Source organism: Mastomys coucha, unplaced genomic scaffold (genome assembly GCF_008632895.1).
Source record: "Mastomys coucha isolate ucsf_1 unplaced genomic scaffold, UCSF_Mcou_1 pScaffold19, whole genome shotgun sequence".
Lineage (NCBI taxonomy): Eukaryota > Metazoa > Chordata > Mammalia > Rodentia > Muridae > Mastomys > Mastomys coucha.
In genome coordinates, this window is record NW_022196901.1 from 17,361,438 (window position 1) to 17,381,592 (window position 20,155).

At 41.3% G+C, this 20,155-nt stretch overlaps 1 protein-coding gene across 2 annotated transcripts in view; it reads left to right on the forward strand.

Moving 5' to 3' along the window:
- The first annotated feature begins 6,476 nt into the window (after positions 1-6,476).
- The window catches only part of Lhfpl3 (LHFPL tetraspan subfamily member 3), a 554,873-nt gene continuing 541,194 nt past the window's right edge, over positions 6,477-20,155 (forward strand). For both annotated transcript variants that reach the window (XM_031380099.1, XM_031380098.1), the window contains exon 1: positions 6,477-7,283. In XM_031380099.1, the coding sequence (XP_031235959.1) occupies positions 6,851-7,283 (433 nt within the window). In that variant the 5' untranslated portion in view covers positions 6,477-6,850. The remainder of the gene's footprint in view (positions 7,284-20,155) is intronic.

Sequence of the window (20,155 nt, forward strand, 5' to 3'; positions counted from 1 at the left end):
TTTTTATTTTTATTTTATATGCATTGGTGTTTTGCCTGCACGTATATCTATGTAGATCTGGAGTTACAGACAGTTGTGTGCTGCCATGTGGGTGCTGGGAATTGAACCTGGGCTCTCTGGATGAGCAGTCAGTGCTCTTAACCACCAAGCAATCTTTCTAGTCCCTACAGGTATTATTCTCATATCTTAAATCCTAGCCTGGTTTTTAAAGACCCCTGGCCTTCATACTGTAGTAGCCAGGCAGTGATCCATGCACATTAAGCACCAACACATCAAGTCCCTGAGGTCGCTGTTCTCTGACATCCTCAGCATCCCTTAAGTCAGTCCAAGGTTTACTTTTTAGCACCATGCCCTCTTTCATTCACATTCCTCTGTTGGCCAGAGCTATGTGGAGGCTTGGCTAGCATTTGTCACTTCCAGGACATCCCTGTTATATTTCTCACTGCTGGCTACTTGTAATGACTGCAACCTTGGGCCAGTAGAACAATGAGTCTCCCTGCTGATTTCCCATGAGCTTCCCATTTCCAGTGATACTCCCACCTTTGAGAAGCTTTTATATTTTATTAATTAAATATATTTAATAATTAGATATATATACAGTAATATATTCTGATTATTCTCACCACCTATGTTTTCTTGTCTCTTTTCTACCCTTGTTAATCCCTCTTCCTGAAAGAATCCTTTCCCCACATTCCTGTCTTTTTGTTTTGTTTTGTTTTGTTTTGTTTTGTTTTGTGACTTGCTGGGTTTAGTCAAGGCCTTCTGGATGTAAGACCAACCATAGGTCTGGAATGATCCACTGGAATTGAGTGAGCTCACCAGTGGCTACCCAGCTGCAAGCAATGACTTCTACTTTCCAGAATCTTTCAGTAGCTTATAGCCCACCAGGGAGAGGTAGGGCCCTGTGAGCCATGATGATTGACAAGGTGACAAGGCCAGTCTTGTGCAGCCCAGTGCAGGTAAAGGAAGGTGCTGTGAGTCACAATGCAATGACAGTAGAGAAGCTGCTCCCCCTGCTGCTCCTCATTCTTTTCCTCTCCCTCTCCCTCTCCCGTTCCCTCTCCCTCTCCCGTTCCCTCTCTCTCTCCCTCTCTCTCCCCTAGCTCTCACATTCTTCTCTCCAGTATACTCCTCTTGGAGCTGATCCCTGGACCTTAGAGAAGATGGTGTAAAAGTCTTGTTTGCTGACAGGTGGTCATCCAGCTCTGTTCTCAGCACCTTGAGCAGCCCCAGTCTCTGCATCCACTGCCATTCATCTTTGACAGCTCTGGGCACTCTCGCTCTATAAACTCTAACAGTTCTTCATGAAAACACGCCTTTCAATTTATTGTTTGTCTTTGACCAATCTTAGCCCTGAGATGACTTTCCCCCCTAGTTAGTTTATTTTTCAGGAGAAGATTCATGGAGTTTTTCATGCCTCATAAACACACATGTATACATGCTACTTGTATATATGTTTTCAGGGCTGACCATTTCATACTGGATAACCCATTGGCATGCTCTTCACTTGGGTACAATGCTACTTCAGGGCTGACCATTTCATATTGGATAACCCTTGTATGCATGTTTTCAGGGCTGACCATTTCGTACTGGATAACCCTTGTATGCATGTTTTCAGGGCTGACCATTTCGTACTGGATAACCCATTGGCATGCTCTTCCCTTTGGAAGACAGTGTCCTCCACTCTCACCATTTCTTAGTTGTCTACAGTTTTTTGTGTAGTATTGTGGACTCAGGGGTTTTCCCATGCCCATTTTGGCATGTCTATTGTCCTTGTTCAGCTCGTGTTTAGGCAATCATGTTGGTGAGACTTCATGGCTGTGGCTTCTGACATTAAGAGACTCAGTCTCACAGCACACTCCCTGATTCTCTGGCTCTCACAATCTCTCCACCCCCTCTTCTGCAGTGTTTTCTAGTCCTATGAACTGGAAACTTTTGTAGATGTATCCATGTGAACTGAGCTCCTCAACTCTAGATTCTAATTGCTTGTGGTTTTCTGTATCAGTCTCTGCTGCAAGGGGAAAGATGAGCTTGATGAGCTTCTCTTTCAACTCAGATCTCAGGACATCAAGAGGAATGCATTGTCAGGGCCTCTGCATGGGACAGAGCTGCAACCAGCCAGTGAAGATCATGTAAATCGGAAGAGAATGGCTGTGGTTATAAGCTGCTGAGAGTTTGAATGGCTTCAGCAGGAGAACCTGAAAGGCATTAAAATGTGTCCTTCCCAGTGTACTGAATCATTAATGCTAACATTTGTTTGTGACCATGGAGAGAAACACAAACTTGGGAATAGGTTTTCTTATTCTTTAGAATGGCATCAGGACTGTAAGATTTTAAAATATGGGATATGTTATTTGGAAAGATTCTTAAAAATTTGAACCTGAGATTTCAGAGACCTAAATGATTGCAGAATATGGACAGGATAGGCATTTAAAGATGCTCATAACAGAGAATCCAAGTAGCAGTGCTTTCCAGTATGATCCCCGAGTTAAAAGTGTACATTTTCAGTAAGCTTTACCTGTTCTGGAACACTCCATAAGGTTTGATTTTTTTTTTTTTTTTTACATTTGTGTATTTGGTTTATATTTGTTTGATTGTTTGACTAGGGTGGACATACTCATATCTGGTAGGTGTACATGTGGAGATCAGAGGACACCTTTCACAGGTCTATTTTCTCCTTCCACCATGTGGATTCTGGGGGCCAACTCAGGCCATAAAGCCTCTTTATCTGCAGATCCATCTTCCCTGGACCTTCTAAGAGTGCTGAGACACTCAGGCCATCTGTCTGTGGCCACTAGCCCAGTGATTGAGTAACTAAGTGCTAGTCCTGATTCTTAAGAACCCAGAAGGAAACTAAAGGTCCAAGGGGAGAGAGGAGAGTGTTAGCTAAGGGTGAAGAGAGCTTACTCATTAGAATCTTTGTATTTAGTGGTGAGAGCTAATGACCTTGGGCGTAACTCTAAAAATCAATTAACCAACAGAATTTAGCAATCCTCACTTTATGACCTTGATCATAAGCAATGACTCATCTAGAAATCCTAAACACCCATTCCTTGAAAAATTATACCTATGCAGTTTCAGCTTTCAATTTTAAATAAAATCTCTACTTGTCATAATCTGGTAAGTCTATTTTCCCAATAATAGTTCCTCTCTTTTAAATTTTCTAAAGAAGTCATCTTAATCTTTGTAAAATAGAATTTTACTCTAGTAGGGACCTTAGAATATATCTTCTGTTCTCTCTTCCTCACCAAATTCCAGAGATGAGAAACCGAGCCCTCAAGAGCCTGGCCTACTAGCAGCAAGGTAAAGAGAGGTGGGTCTGGGTCCCAAGGTTACATCTCCCATGCTGCATCAGGGTAATTTGTGATCAAGGGACTCAGTTCTTTATTCCACATTGGACCTTAGGAGGATCACACAGTTTCTTCATCTTTTATAGTCCTAACTAGCATACACTGAGACAGTTGGTGAAAGCTGAGTTTCACTCCTGACCCTTTGTGGCGGTAAGAGAAAAGCATTTCCAACAGCGAGATTTGAGATCTGAGCATTCAGTGTTTCTAATTCTATGCTGTCAACGACAGACTTCTACCAGTTGTTTAGCACTTATGAATCATATTATAGTTTCAAAATGCCTTTCTATCAATAGCAACTTTGTAGCATGAATCAGGCTAGTTTTGTTATTTCCTCCTCCCCCAAACAGCTATCCTGGTTGACAGAGGATGATTTCAGAGTCTCACATATGTTTCACTGTTCAAATTCTTGAAGTCTGTCTATATCAGTGGTTCCCAACTGGTGGGTTGCGACCCCATGGGGACTGGATGACTCTTTCACAGGTTGAATATCAGATATCCTACATATCAGATATTTACATTACTATTCATAACAGTGTAAAATTACAGTTTTAAAGTAGCAATGGCAATGATTTTATGGTTGCTGGTGGTCATTGCAACATGAGGAACTGTATGTCCCAGCATTAGGAAGATTGAGAACCACTGATCTATATGGTGCAAGTCAAAGATTTTACATGAGGGATGGGATCAATCTTACCTGTGGGGTTTCTAGGTGCAAAGGTCAAGATTCAAATGCTAGTGGCATGGCAGGTTGAAGAATGGTAGTGAACTCATTCTTGGATGGCACAGTTTACTGTTGAATTTATCCTTCTGGCTCATCTATAGTTCTTAGAGTCTTGGAGGACCCTGCGTTAGCCTGAAAATCTGCTATAGTACAAGGCACTGTGGAAGTCTATTGACATGGTCTAGTTCGTGTCTTATTGATCCTAACTTGAAGGGGGAAATGATGACTTCTTAGGGGGAATGCACAGGAGCACTTTAAACTAACAGCATGCCAACTCTGGACTGTTCTCAGTGGTTGTTGACAAGAGTGGGCACCTCTGAAATGTGCTTGTTGGTATATGATTCTGAGCACGAACCTGGAGGCAATTCCAAACCTGGAATAAGAATAAGGCTTGCCTTTGGCATGCCTCAAATAGAAAAGCTCTTTGACTCACAACCTTTGAGTCTGAGTCACTCGCCAGTCTTTTCTTTGTCCTGAAAGGCAATTTAAGCATCAAGATGCAAACAGACTTTTTCATTCTCAGCTTTCTCTTCTTAGCAACCTCTAAACTCAACCCCAGGAACAGGAAGGGTTTTTTTTATTTTGGTTTGGTTTGGTTTGGTTTTTTTTTTTTTTTTGGCATTGATTTCAAAGAAAGACCACTTTATATAAGCAGGACTAGGGGAATTGAGGGTTTGAGAGAATCACTAGAAGTTACTGTCCGTTCTTGCCTTGAAGACCTCTCTGCCCTAGGACACACTACCTGCCAACTGGCCCTACAAATCTTATTACCATCTTCTTTTCTCTTCTTCCACCCAAGTTAAAATGCTGATTTACCAGCAGCCTTAGGGAGTTCTGAAATGAAACCTAACGGAAGTTCTGACCCTTCATTACCACCAAATACACAGAAGATGTAGCTTCTTGAGCTATATTTTGAAAGACATAATGTGTCCACATCTAGGTCACCTTCTGCATTTGTCCTAAATCGCTTTGATATTTTAAAGGCTTTCTGAAAGGTTATAGCTACACTGCATAGGAATTCTGGCTTACCTCAGCAACCACATTCCCCAATCTGTCTAACAATGTCCTCTTTTCCAAACTCTGCTTCACGGATCTTGAACTATAATTCTGCAGCTAGATGCATAGGAAGCGCTTGCTCCTGTGTAATTCTAACACAGGCGCCTTCAAATCGTTCACAGTTGCAGCAGAAGGTCCTTCACTACCTTCTGTGTCCCTTATCCTAAGCCCCTCCCTTTTCTGCTCCCCCAAAATTGTACACCCTCAGGGTATCAGATCAAGAGCATAATTAACCTCCATCATTTAGACTTTGGGCCCAATTTTACTGAAGGGTAATTTACATAGTACAGACTTCTGAATGAAAGTCTATGGGTCCACTCTTCTGTCTGCTCAAAGAATCCAGCATTCATGGAGTTTAAAATTATTTATACCAAAATCTATTCCTGCAATTCAGCATTCTGGGTTTACTATGAGGTTCAGAAGGAACCAAACGGTAACCGATGGCAAGTAAAAAAAATAAAGATGGACGAGCAACTCATTTTGAAAAAACTGTTAAAAAGAGTAGTGGCAAGAATGGAGAAAGTAAATGAGAGAAAGGGACAGTGCAAAGTACACATTAGCTGTGCAAGGGATTGTTTGCAAACGACCCAGGGAAATTACGCTAAAGCCAATGCTCTGGTTAACCGGAGCTTTCAGTTGTGGGAGAGGTGGAAGTGTTTCCACCATGAAGGCACTCATCCCTTGCCACCCTCTTTATCTTTAGCACATGCTAGCTGCCAATGAGTATTTGTGCAATAAATGAGACACCTGCCAAATTATCCGATGTTTTCAAACAAACTCTAAAATTCTGAGATAACTACTTCTGTGCATGCAGGCCCCATCTATTGCAAGCTCAGTGGAAGAGAAAAGGTTTCACTTCAAGCGAAGCTTGGAGTTTCAATTTGCCACAGTTCATTTGGTTGCATAGTGGAAAAGTGGGACGAGAAACAATAGGAGATCACCCTCCAGGTGTGACTTCTAGTTATTGTGTGACAGACTTCTGCCCAACTTCTCCTGTCTCCATTTGTCAACCTGAGGTCACCTAAGAGTTAGCCAGGGGCAATTCTGTGGTTTTGACAGAGATGCCTCCCTGGGACACCACGTCTCCCTTCCTTTCTCACCTACACCCGCCGAAAGGCTGCCTCTTTTTTCTCTGCAGAGATGCAGAGGTCAAAGCACGTTCCTGTGCGGTGATGAAAAGCTCTCAGGATCAGCCTCGTGGCCAGCAGCACACCCTTCAGGATCCAGGGAGTGCCCCTAGGATTCCTGTGGGCGTGCTCTTAGATTCCTCCAACTCCAAGGCTGCTTCTCTGGCTCCTGTCTGACACTTAAGGAGCATCTCTGGGTAGCTGGGATCCTCTGTGCCCCGGGGCACCATCAGAGCCCACAGGAAAGAGTCAGAGGCGAGAGGAAGAGTAGGGGGGCGTGAGGGCTCGCAGGCTTCAGCTGCAGCAGCTGCAGCAACGAGCAAAGGAGTGGAGGGTGCAGAGCCGGGCTGGAGCTGGGTCCAGGAGGGAGGGAAGAGGGGGGCGGGAGGCTGTGCCTGGCGAGCCGAAGGGGTGCTCCAGCTCCCCCGCCCTCCTTCCGGGAGCGAGGATGCAGACTCTAGAACTGGTGCTGCTGGGCTGAGGCGGAGGCAGGGGAATTGCAACGCGCGCCGCTCGGCGAGTGTGTCTCCTGCGCGCGGAGAGGCGGGGGGAGGCGGAGGACCGAGAGGCGGAGGAGGAGGAGGAGGAGGGGGAGAATGCCCGGAGCAGCTGCCGCCGCCGCCGCGATGCTCCCGGCTCAGGAGGCTGCCAAGCTGTACCACACCAACTATGTGCGGAACTCGCGGGCCATCGGCGTGCTGTGGGCCATCTTCACCATCTGCTTTGCCATCGTCAACGTGGTGTGTTTTATCCAGCCCTACTGGATCGGCGACGGCGTGGACACCCCGCAAGCCGGCTATTTCGGGCTCTTCCACTACTGCATCGGCAACGGCTTCTCCCGGGAGCTGACCTGCAGGGGTAGCTTCACGGACTTCTCCACGCTGCCCTCGGGCGCCTTCAAAGCCGCCTCCTTCTTCATCGGCCTCTCCATGATGCTCATCATCGCCTGCATCGTTTGCTTTACCCTCTTCTTCTTCTGCAACACGGCCACCGTGTACAAGATCTGTGCTTGGATGCAGCTCACCTCCGGTGAGTGCGCGCTCACCTCCAGGGAGGCTAGGGACCCCTGGGTGTTCGAGCTCGGGAGAGGCTGGAGTGGGAGGGACCGCTTCCTCCTGAGCTCTGCCTGTCCCGGACAACTTAATCCTCTCTCAGGCTGAGGGTGTGGAAGGAGGAACCCTCAGGTTCCTCAACCTTGGCGCTGGCGCCAGGTCCCCAAGCGTTTTAGAACCTCTTGGATGCTAGGGACGCCACCCAGAGGGACGCCTTGGAGGCTGAGCGGTTGTTGGGCAGAGTCCGCTCAGAACTAATGATGGGGTAGTGGGGGCGGAGAACTGGCCGTTCAGAGGCTGGGCTCTGTGTGTGTGTGTGTGTGTGTGTGTGTGTGTGTGTGTGTGTGTGTGTGTGTGTGTGTGTTTACGTGCGCGCACTGGGGACTAAGGGAGACTGGTATCAGCGGGTGAAAAGAGGATTTAGAGACATTGTAGTAGAAGGAGCAAGCCAACCTGTTCTGCCCTTCGCTGGGATTATTTCCGTCTTTGCTTCAGGGTGTGTGAGTGTTGGGAGGAAGGAGGGGCGTGTAAATTTGTCTTGGGCAACCATAAATATTTTATCATCCATCTGGTGATGAGTAAATCCTAATTTTGTTTAGGCACTCCTCCCACCCCCGGTTTTCTTAAAAAGAAAAAAAAATGTAGCTTAGAGTGTTCCTTAGCAGTTCCTCAATGCCACACCTCCAGCGTCTCCTTGTCAGCCAAGGTCCTTCCGTTTCATCTCTAAACAGAGAGGTCTTGAGGGAATAGGGATTTCTCAAGATCTCATTTTGGGGAAGGGGTGTTAGGAAAGCAGGGGAGGGGGGAGAAAAGCAGGCTTCATTAGCACCTGTGATGTCTCCTCTATTTAGTGTGTAGATTATTGCCTGCTGAGGAATCTGAAAGGACACCCCTCCCCACATCCGCCAGGATCAAAGTTACTTTCCATTAAGAAAGACTGAAGAGTGTCTTCTTTGGTGGCTTTGAAGAATCCGGATACAGAACCTGTGCTTACTGCACTTCTGTTCTGTCACCCACCCCTGCCTTCCAGTCTAAAGTCAAGGGTCCTTGGTTTTTGACACAATGATGAAGCCCTTTGGAATGGAGGGATCTTGAATGTCTCCAACAGTTAAACATCTTTGTTTATGATTTATTATCATCATCACTTAAGCATCTTAGTCTTAAGGGACTATTTCTGAAGGCGTCCGGGAGAGGGAGGATTTAATTTCTGAGCTTATCAGAATGTGTAAAATGAGGAAATTCTTAAAGATGTTGGGCCATGCTAGTTATTGTTATTCTTTGAGGCTTGGTCCTTCTGTGCAGCAGAGGCTGGCCTCAAACTCCTCCTAAGCTCAGCTCAGCTCAGCCTTCTAGTGCTGGGATCTCAGGCTCCACATCTGTACCTGGAAGGTTCCTGATTGTGTTAGTTTCATCTAAGAAGTGAAGCTTAGAGGGTGTGGGGGCGGGAAGGGGGAGGCAGCGGGAGCCTAACATGGATTGAAGTGCTTGAAGTGCTTGTCTGAGGTTTGTCTTGCTGAATTGCATTTGTGTTTACTGTCAAAGTTTGTGTGTGAGAAGCAGGAGCGAGCACTCTGTCATCCCGATTCATGTAATGAGCTTATTTCCTGGGGTCACTCTACTCTCCCCAGCTTGAATACATCCCTTGCTCTGTTTTTTTTTTTTTTTTTACTTTTGTTAATTTTATTGACATTTTAGGAGCAGAATAACTGAGATGTTCAGTAGATTTCTTCATTATGCTTCTTCATGATACTTTCCTCTGGTTTGACTTTGAAGAGAATAGGACCCGCAGGCTGCATATGTCCCAGGGAAACACTTGACCCTACACTGCTAATTTTAATTCTTCTCAGTTAAATGACCTATTTAGACTGGCAATTCCAGTTAGATTATTTCTCAAAGTTCTGAGAGCTGTTTGTGAGTACTGCTCCAAAAGCACGCGGTTGAGTCTTTCATTTTGATGAGGATTTACATTCTAAAACTGTATTTTTAAATAAAAAGAAAGAAAGAAAGCTACCTTTGGGGAAAATGATCACTTTTGAAGTAGCATAATCTTCAGATCTTGCGATGTGGCCTTTTGCTTTTTCTGCAGTAGATAACACAGAACACGATAAACTCTGGAGCAGGGACACATGCTGTCATATACTCAGACATGAAATAAATATTCCATTTCATTTCCATACCATTAAAATGTCCTGATAGTCTTTGTACTGCAGTATGTATGAAGGAATTTTCTTCATCCAGAGAATTAAATATCTTGAAATATTATACCTTTAAAAGTCTTTGGAACTTGCTATTTTACTTCTGGTTTCAGTTATTAATCAACTATATTAATAAAATAATCATGGTGAGAGATCAATTAAGAATTGTGTGAATTGTATTTTCAAATTTTAAAGAAATGAGGTGAGACCTAAGAGATATTTGTGAAGACTGTTACATTCAACATGGATTTGAGTTTTTTTGTTTTTTGTTTTTTTTTCCTTTAGGGATGTAAGAAATGTGACACAGCACATAATGTACTAAGCGCTCTCTGAGACTGCAGAACTTTGGATGTCTCCTTTCTAGTGCTCTTTAATGTTGCATAAGCTTTCCATGTTTATGGTTAGTTTAACCACCCAGAATAAGCTTAAGGGAAAATTTCTAAATATGAAAGGTGAGACTTAATGTAGCATTTGATTATTGGATACTCTCTAAACTTAACTTGAAGCTAGCTAACTAGCTTGTATGCATGGCTATCTAATCATTTTAATATGGTAGCATCAGAAGTCAGGTAGCGTGTTAAATTCTACATGAAGTGATACATTAAGATAATGAATGTAGACTGTTTTGTACCAGTATGATACCTTGAACATTTTAAGGAGCCTGGTGCAGTGCTGAACACCTTTAATCCAAGCACTAGGAACACAGAGTCAGGTGGATATATCTGTGGATTTGAAACCAGACAGAACTATATAGTGAGTCCCAGGACAGCTAGGGTTATGAAGAAAGACCCTAAACAAAACAAAACAAAACAAAACAAAACACCAAAACCAAACAAATCAAACCAAAACAAAATAATGAAGATGATGATGATGATGATGGTCATCATCATCATCATAAAACAGCAACAACTTTATAATGGTTCTGGAAAAGGAACTAGAAATATGTTTAATTTATTAGATCTGAAAATGACATTTTTCACTTGTCTGTATATGCGACTGTCCTATCAGCAAGGGGGAAGCTTGTGCTTTCCGACCCCTTTAGATTATTGCCAACCAGAAGCCAGAGTCCAGGAAATGCAGAGCTAGTAACTAATGGCACTCTGCCTTTGGGAGCAATCTTAGATATATGGACTATTCCTAATACAAAGACTGGGGACATAAAATAATGTATGAGGCAAGTAATGATGACCAGAGACGCATCCCTTTCCCACATCTTCAGACAACAAACTGTGAAAGAAAAAGAGAAACTTTTTTCTTTTTTTTTTTTTTTTGTGATTTCTGTAATACATTTGTAATTGTCATGTGAGAAAATGATGTCCCATCTCTTCCTTAAATCAACATGGAAGGGACCAACATTGTTCCTCGGAAGCGCGACTCTCGTTTCTGTATCTGTAAAAGAGTGTTTCCATGTTTTCAAGTCCAGTAGTAGTGGAATCTTACAGAGGTGTTTTGTTTGCTTATTTCACTGACTGTAGATCTTATCTTAAATTGTTTCTAGAAGCTTATGTGGTCAAGGAAATATTTTCCTTTTCATCAACTAAGATATGATGGAATTTAAGGCTCTACCTCTGCCATAGATGTCTGGTGGAAGACATCTAACAAGGAAGTGTTCAGTTTTATCCAGGATTCGGGGGACGGGGGGCGGGGAGAGGATCTCACCCAGGTTGGGTTTTCTTACTCTGGAGGCATGTGTTGGACAGAGGTGGATTTCATGTCCCCCAGCCCATCCGCAGCTCATCATTCTGAATGTCTGGAGGAAGCACCACCAGATGAGGTGCTGGGTCACATGCTCCATGCCTCCCAGCTTCTCTGCCTTAGCTTCCTCTAAAGTATTTTTAGCCACCTTGCTTTCTCCACTTTTTTTTAGGTGTGGCAAGAGTCACCAAAGATGATTACTATCATCCCGAGTCTATATGGGCAAAGCCTTTGCAATGTTATGTTATCAGTTATCAGTATGACATTATCCATTTTCTCTAGCTCTCATCAGCACTTAAAATTAAAGATTAACCTCTGCATTTATTCCCAGGCATTGAACATCAGACCTCACTTTTTTCTTTATATGATAGAGAAGAACATATGTGTATGTTGGAATTAAAAGATGCATGATCGCATCCTGTTTCCGGCACTTATTTCTTTAGCCAGTAAACTTGTTTTTGTGCCTCAGTTGCTCACCTGCAAATAGCTGTACCCACTTTGGAAGATTGATGCCATTGAATGAACTAATGAATATAATCAGTACCTGGCTCATGGTAAACCAAAACACTATGTGACTGTTAGTGGTGGTTGCCATTAAGACTATAAATGACACATCTTATATATTCAGTAAGTTTTCTTCTGCACTAATTAGTGAAGAGAAAAAAATGATTATTGTATTGAAGAACGAAAGAGGAGGTGTTAGATTTCTCATGTGCTGCAGTGAGAAGAAAACAGCCATGAGAGTTCCGATATTCAGCTTTCTCTGTGGCCTCAGCAGTGCGTCCACTGAAAGAACACTCTTCTGGTCCTTAACGGCTATGGCTGTGCCTTGGTGGCTTGTTTCATGATGAGATTTTTTTCCAAGTGGAGGGTTTGCTAATGTTTAGGTAATGATCTTTATTACAACACCAGAAAGCACTCCATCATATCTCAGTCTTCAGCCAACTTTCTTCTACTACTATTTAGTATTTCATGAAGAAAAACAGCAGCAAAACCAGCTGCAGGAACTAACCCCATTCAGTGTCATGTGACAGTCTGGAGGTGTGGCTGTCTTTGAAGAGCCGGATCTCTTCTGGGTTGGCTTCTTATGAACTCCAGGAGCATGCACAAAAGAGTGTGTTCTCCAGGTCTTTGAGTTTCTTCATCCAGGGCGTTGGTGCACACTTGCTCATACTGGACTCTGAGGGAACTTGCAGTACCTGTTCACACCTGTTCATATGGGGCATGTGCAGGGCTTGAAAGAGGCTGCTCTCAAGAGGGGATAAGCTTGGCATTTTCTCAAGTGCAAGCTCAGTGTTCAGGGCAATCAAAGGGCCTTGCTATTTGGCTAGGGCTAAGCATCTGAAAGGAAAAAGTTCTTGCTTCAAGGAGAAGCTAATCCATTCTAAGTTCAGTGTCAGGAAATTTCCCCAAAGGAGCAACTTCCTCCACTGGAGCATTAGAAATGTCCCTGTAGGTGGAGACGGAAGGGTTAGTGCTGCAAAAGAGGGACATCTTCATTTCCTAACAACGTCTTCTAGCTACATTTTACATAGTGAACTCATGCAATTTTATCTGTCAATTTAAAAAATGAATACCCTATAAAAAATTTCTATTCACCACTCCAAACAGGCAAGAAAATGATTTGCAATAATTTTAGAAACTGTTTTGTTCCTTATATGTAGTATGGCAAGGAAAGTGACAGTTGGATGTGGTTGTAAAAGACATTAATACATTTGTCAAAATAAACAATTTTTGTAACAGCAGGTTTCTAAGTGAAGATGGGAGAAACATAACAGGTCCCATATAAACCATATGACAGACATTCTGTTATGAGTTCCACAAAACTGCACATTAGCTTTTCTACAGTAAAAATACCAACAATCTGTTTATATGTTCGTAAGTAATTAATAAACATAACAGAAGCCTAACTAGCCATAGATAACAGCTCAGCATGAAACACCTATCTAGCAGGTGCTGCCTTGGAATGATGCTGGGACCTGGGAAAGAGCCCTGGTAGGTACCTCGGCATGCTGCACTGTGCGTACCTCAGAAGAATTTTAAAGTAGACCATCACTCAAATGAAAAAGTAAGCACAGAGCCTATGGCTAGGTTTGCGCAGTGTGTGACTCAGACCACTTCTGACTGTGGTGAGAAGAGATACGTGTGTATAGAGCAAAGTGTGGAACATGCTGACATGAAGCAAGGAATATTCCAGAAGAACTCCAATTTGTGGGTTTAATGGCATGATAACTAGAGCAATTTTAAAGTAGGATTTCTATAATATAGTTGAACTTTTGGGGTCAACACCACCTTTAATTAATGTGAATTTTCCTTATCATAATGAGTCAATTGGAATTTTTATTTGATAGGAAGAAAGACAGATAGGTTGACCTTTCCTCTTAATAACATCAGGCAGATATTAATGCTGACAGAAAGAGGATGTCAGCATTATTCAGATACAAATAGTACACAAACTATTTAATGACTTACAGATAGCCCTGTTATGAAAATCGTTGGAGCATTTGGACGCTACATAAGAGCAACATCCCAGGTGTTCATATAAGTTACATTGTAATTAAGCACAATTTGAAATCACTCCCGAACTTCTGCTGTGTTTTGTGCTTATGGCCCAGAGTCTTGGCCAGTCAAAGTTTTGATCATCCTAGACGCCGTCTCAAAAATCTTTCTTGTATTTTCCACTAAGACAAAATGGGAAAATGAGTGGCTTGCAAGGGGAAGGGCAGTTTTTCCAACAGAAACCAACTCTGACCTCTACCCAGAAGACATTTCTGTTTTTTAAGATTTATTTTTATTTTTATTAATTTTTAAATAAATTTTATTAATTTTATTAATTTTTATTAATGTATACCCCTTTGTGTGTGTGTATATACCTCTCTCTCTCTCTCTCTCTCTCTCTCTCTCTGTGTGTGTGTGTGTTTGAGCCTATGGACCACAGAGAGCATCAGATCCCCTGGAGGTTGAGTTACATGCAGGTGGTGGTGAGCTGCCTGACTGGGGTGCTGAAAACTGAATTCTGATCCTCTGCAAGAGAAGCAAATGTTCTTAACCACTGAGGCATCATTTGAGCACCAGAAGGCATACTTTCTGAAGCAGATTTGCTGATATGGAAATGCTCTCACTTCATTCTGATCTTTATTAGCTTAATGAATCAATATATACAGCAACAAAATCTATAGCAGGAAAGGGGCTAACTACATACAAGAGGAAGCAGGATCCTGTAGATTCATCTGCGTGAGGTTCCTTTCCCAGCATTATGTCATTCTGAGGTTATGATTTATCAATGAAATGGCTACTGGGAGAGTAAGGAAGGATAATAAAATTGGCAGTTAATAATTGTAGATGTAAAAAATTTCTTTAACTCAGAAGTGGACCTGAGAAACTTAACTAATCAATTCTCATCCTTCGCCTTACCAGAAAACAATAGCTTAGAGTAGTTTAAAGAGAATGTCATTAGACTTTTGATTTAAAGATGTGGGAAGAATATTCTGCATGGTACTTAGTAGGTTTCAAAGAAAATCAAGATGCAGCACTGAAAAACTGAGGTGCGGAATGTGTGGGAATGTGTGTTCTACCTGTAGGAGGTCCAGTAGTCAACAAACAGGAAAGTTGATCAAGCTGCGGTGAATTACAGGGACAAAGATATAAAAAATAAGTGAATCATCAGTAAAAGGAGATGGTGAGGGTCAAGGTTGAATAGCCCATGGGATTTAAGAGCACCAGAGTCCTGTGTAGTTTAGTATCTGTGACTTAAAAAGACATTGGCCCAGGATAGAAAGGAGGGACACACATTATGGTACAGAACTGTGTGTGCAACCTTGCTTACCAGGAGAAGACATATGGCTCTATTCCTCATACAAGGAGCTATGATAAACTGTATGATCAACCTGTTCAAGAAGAGAGACAGTCAGACCTTGTGTGGTGGCTAGATATGTTAAATATCAAAACAAGGCAATATAAGAAATAAAAAAGTCACTATGGGATGCAACAAAGTATTTCTATATAGTCTCACCTTGAAAAATCTAGGTAGAGGATTGAGAGGCTAAACTGATTGGTACAGTGTCTACAAAGGGGAAGGAGAACTTAGCAAATACCCAGATGAGTGTATTTACAATACATTGCAGCACATGTAGCTACACTAGATTAGCTTAATTAATACAAGATTATTAACAATAAGTAAAACTGTGGGCATGTGTGTTTATTAACTTAGTTTTAACAAGGTGATGAACATGCTATAGTACTAACTACTTACTATACTGTAACAACTCCTTTATAGAGAAAAGAATTCTGTACTTAGTGTATTGAAAGCCATGGGCAGTGATCCTTTGGTGGTTATGACATCTGTTTAATAGACTAATGATCAATTCTGACACTGGATTTAAACAGAGTAAAAATGCACTGCAGATACTAAGGCTCTTATTTTTTAAATAGTTAAAAAAAAACATTTATATGAGTCCATACATATGCATGCACTAGGATGAACTGTGAGGTGTATTGGCAATTGTTGCCTCTCCTCAGCAAGTCTAAAAGACACTTCCAGAGGTGGAAATGATTTAATATGGATTTAGAAAACTAATTATCCCTTCTCAAGAATATTTTGAAAGAGTTACAGCATTAATACATAGTTTATTATTAGGAAGTGTTTATTAGAAGGAAGATTAGAAAAAGATATACTTGACAAGAAATTTGACATTTTTTGGTATTCTTTTTTCACCTTCATTTAATATCTCATATTAATTAATTAATTGTTATATACGTCAGATTTTGAATGGACTGAAAATTAGAATTACTTCCCCAGTTGGTTGATATTCTGTACTATTAAAATAAGTCATACAGTCTGTCTTTGAGCAACAATACAGCTTTTTTAAAAATTCCACTTAAACAAATGTACATAACCTAGTGTCAAACAGATATAGATTCATAGACTTCTTTCAGTAAGGACACTGAAAATTAGCATATTCTTCTATTTTATTTAATAAAGAAATAATAATGTTACATATTGCTGAGCAATTCCCACTCGCAAAACCTTAGGGTTGTTAAAAGTAGCCCAGGAATCCTATGATAGTATTACTAGGATCATTCTTTTAGATGAGTAAGTTGAGTTTTTTTTTTTTTTTTTTTTTTTTTTTTACATTGTCCAATGTTCCTTGTAGACTTGCTTCTTGGTGGTGTGAAAGTAGAGATGGAGACCCTAATTGCTAAATCACCATCACAGTTACAGACCATTTGGTCAATTAAAGTGAGAAAGAGAAGCAAGAATGTGGTCATAATACTTGCACCTTGGCTAGGTGACTTACTGGCTGAATGGCTTTGGTTAGGCCAGCTAAATATTTCTTCAATTTCTTGACTTTGATTTTATTAGGCCTATACAATTGTATAATTTTTTTAAGATTAGAAAAATATTTCGAGTTAAGAACATTGAAAATATTTTACCTGCTAGTCATCTTTTGTTGTGCATTTACTCAGAACTCAAATACTAGGAAATCTTCAAATGTAGGATGAGATTAAGGCAGAAAAGAAGAGACAATGGTAGCCTGAGAGCTAGGCACCAGAGCTCGGCCTCCATGGTCTAAGAGATTGGACAGAAACTTCTATCTTTTGTGTCCTCGGGACGATCAAATTGGACACTGAAATAGCCCTATAGTAAGCTTTGAAAAGCTTACCTACCTTTGTTGTTTTGTTGTTAGTACTGTCTCTGAAGATCTCATAAATTACAAGGATTTAGTCACAAAATTTAGCATGGAGAATATACTATTTAGTATGCAATCAATGTGTACCACCTAGCAGGTGACAATTATGCCACATATGTGATTGACCTACTGTGTTCTGAGGATTAAGTAGGAAAATGGTGGATACATTGTATAGGCCATGGTGAAATGGGAGCGTAAGTTTGCTAGGACTGCATATCTGCCTGTGACCCAAAGAAGGGACAACAGAGAATGTATATTTTCTGCTCAATGTAGTGTCAAGATCCATTGTGTGGTGATCGTCCAGCACTTGTATGGACAACAGAGCTGATCAAATAAGCCCCACCAGATCTGGCTTTGGGGATGCAGTGAGCACAGGTGGGATACCTTGTAGATCATAATGCAAACCCTGTTTTTAAGCCTTTATATTTGTAAGGGCTTTCCAAGGAGAGGAGCTTAAAACAGGAGATGCACCAGCATCAACCCACCCTAGTTGACTGCTGAGGACCCCTCTCCTGACCATAAGATGGTCTCTAGAGGGAGCTCCAGCCCTGTCATGTCCTATGTTTCAGAACTTTGCCTTTTACAGGCTCATCCCAACACTTTCTGACTGATGTTACTCTCAAAATAACACTTGGTAGGATGGAGAGTGTGAAATGACATGTGAAAGCAGAGAAAGAAGAAGAAAGGATGAACCAGAATGTGTACAGTAGTAGGGAAGCCCCTTTACCTGCAGAACGTGTCTACTCTTCTTAGATATTCTTTCAGTTCCTTACATTGGTGTTAGAATTCAGAGAAACCAGTTTCTATGATTTATTGGAACTTCCAATAAGCTGTTGGGACTTCCTGTTGACTCTCTTTTTAAAAGTATGATTGACAAAACTGACCGTCCCTCTTCAGGACATTTCAGCAATGCACTGAAAAACAGCTAATGAATTCAGAACTAGAACACTGTGAACTGCCTAGGTGATCATAGCTGCGTACTGTCTGCACCTCTGCAGTAACCTTCATCATGTTTTTGCAAGTGTAGAACATAGAGTTAGAAATTCCATTTCTTGAGAAAATTTTGAGGTTTTTCAAGTTGAAAATAAACATTGTTTTGATAACTCAGAACATGGATCTTAGCCACAGGCAACAAGACAAACAAACATAAAAAATACTTGTTTAAAGAGAAAAAAGAATGAGTTCCCACATTCTCCTCTTGACGCCACTCAAAGGAAACATAAATTCCACCCCATTTTCCTGAACATTGGTTCCTGTTTTATCTCTTTGGGAACCCGAGCAGTCAGTTCTTTAGATGAAACCACCAAGCCAACAAAGCACTCTTTCTGCACAATGTCAGGCCTTTTCTGTACATCGCATACCTGGAGTGTGTTCTAGTTAATCACAGCCAGAGTCCTTCATTACTTTTGATACACTCCCACAATCCCAGGCCACTAGAGCATCAAGAGCTGAAAGAAACAAACAGAAAATCTGAAACTACATAGATGATCCAACTGTGTACAGCACAGAAGCATAGCAATGGGACCTCTTAGAGTGTGTGTGTGTGTGTGTGTGTGTGTGTGTGTGTAGAACAGAGGGAGAAAGTCTCCAGTCAATGTAAGCTCATTTGACAAGGACTATGCCTTCTTCTGTCTATTAAATAGTTGAGCTTTTAAGAAACATATCTCAAAAACCAAACTAAAGATTACAAGGGAGACCCTTCAGTGTTGAAATTTTAATTGTAACAGATTTCTTGAGGGCATCAACTGGAGGTACCATACAGTTCTTCATTGCTATTCTTATGCTAACATGAAGAGTTTGTTAATTTTGTATTCCCCAAATGTGTTAGAGATAGATGCCCAGGCTTAGTGTAGAAATTTGACTTTTAGGAGATCAAGCTTGGACATAACATCATGAGAGGACCTTAAATGTTTCTTTTGTAGCTATGTTATTTAGCTTACCCATCAGTTTTGTTTTGTTTGTCACTTAACAAAGTGAGTTACTGTTTCAGTTCATCTGTAAATGTATTGTGAAAAATGTGCTTTACATTTATGTGTAAGTGTCCAGATGGATGTGTTTGTATATATACACACACTCACATACACACACCCACACATACATACATGCTCACACACAGACACATAATGTACACACAGACACACAGGCATATAATGCACACACACACAGACACACACATACATACATGCACACACACAGACACATAATACACACATAGATACACACAGACACATAATACTTCCCCCCTAAACACACACAGGTCTTTATTCTCTGTGTGTTTATGTTTGCAAGTGTGTTTTGTCGGGAATTGTAATCAGGGCATCTTGTATACTGGGAAGGGCTCTGTCACTGAACTGTGTTTCCAGGATTTTTTGTGTATGTTTTGGTTGTCATTGTTTGCTGTTGTTGTTGTTGACTTTGTATGAATAGTGGTGATACTGGGGATTGAAGTCCTTATCTCATGCACAATAGGACAGTATTCTATCACTGAGCAATATCACCAGCCTTGTATGTGTAATGAAGTGATCATTTGTCTCCTTGCTAATTGCTGTCCACTTTCTTCAGTTTTGAGTTATTAAAACTAGATCTTTGACAAAGAAGCCAAACATATACAATGGAAAAAAGAAATCATCTTCAACCAATGGTGCTGGTCCAAAAGGCTGTCGATATGTAGAAAAATGAATATAGACCCATATTTGTCACCTTGCACAAAGCTCAAGTCCAAGTGGATCAAGGATCTCAATATAAAACCAGATATACTGAATCTAATAGAAGAGAAAATGGGAAAGAGCCTTGAACTCATTCATTGGCACAGGGTGAAATTCCTAAACAGAAGTCCAATGGCACATGCTCTAAGATCAAGAAATGATAAATTGGACCTCATGAAACTGGAAAACTTCTGTAAGGCAAAGGACATAGCCAATAAGACAAGTCAGCAACCTACTGATTGGGAAGAAATCTTCACTAGCCCCACATCTGATATAGGGCCAATAACTAAAATATATAAAGAACTCAAGAATAACCACCAAAAATCCAAACAACCCAATTAAAAAATGGGGTATAGAACTAAACCAGGAATTCACAACAGAGGAATCTTGAATGGCTGAGAAACACCTAAAGAAATGTTCAAAGTCCTTAGTGATCAGAAAAATGCAAATCAAAACGACCCTGAGATTCCACCTTACACCAACCAGAATGGTTATGATAACAATATGAACTAACTAGTACCCTCAGAGCTCCCAGGGTCTCAACCACCAACCAAGGACTGCACA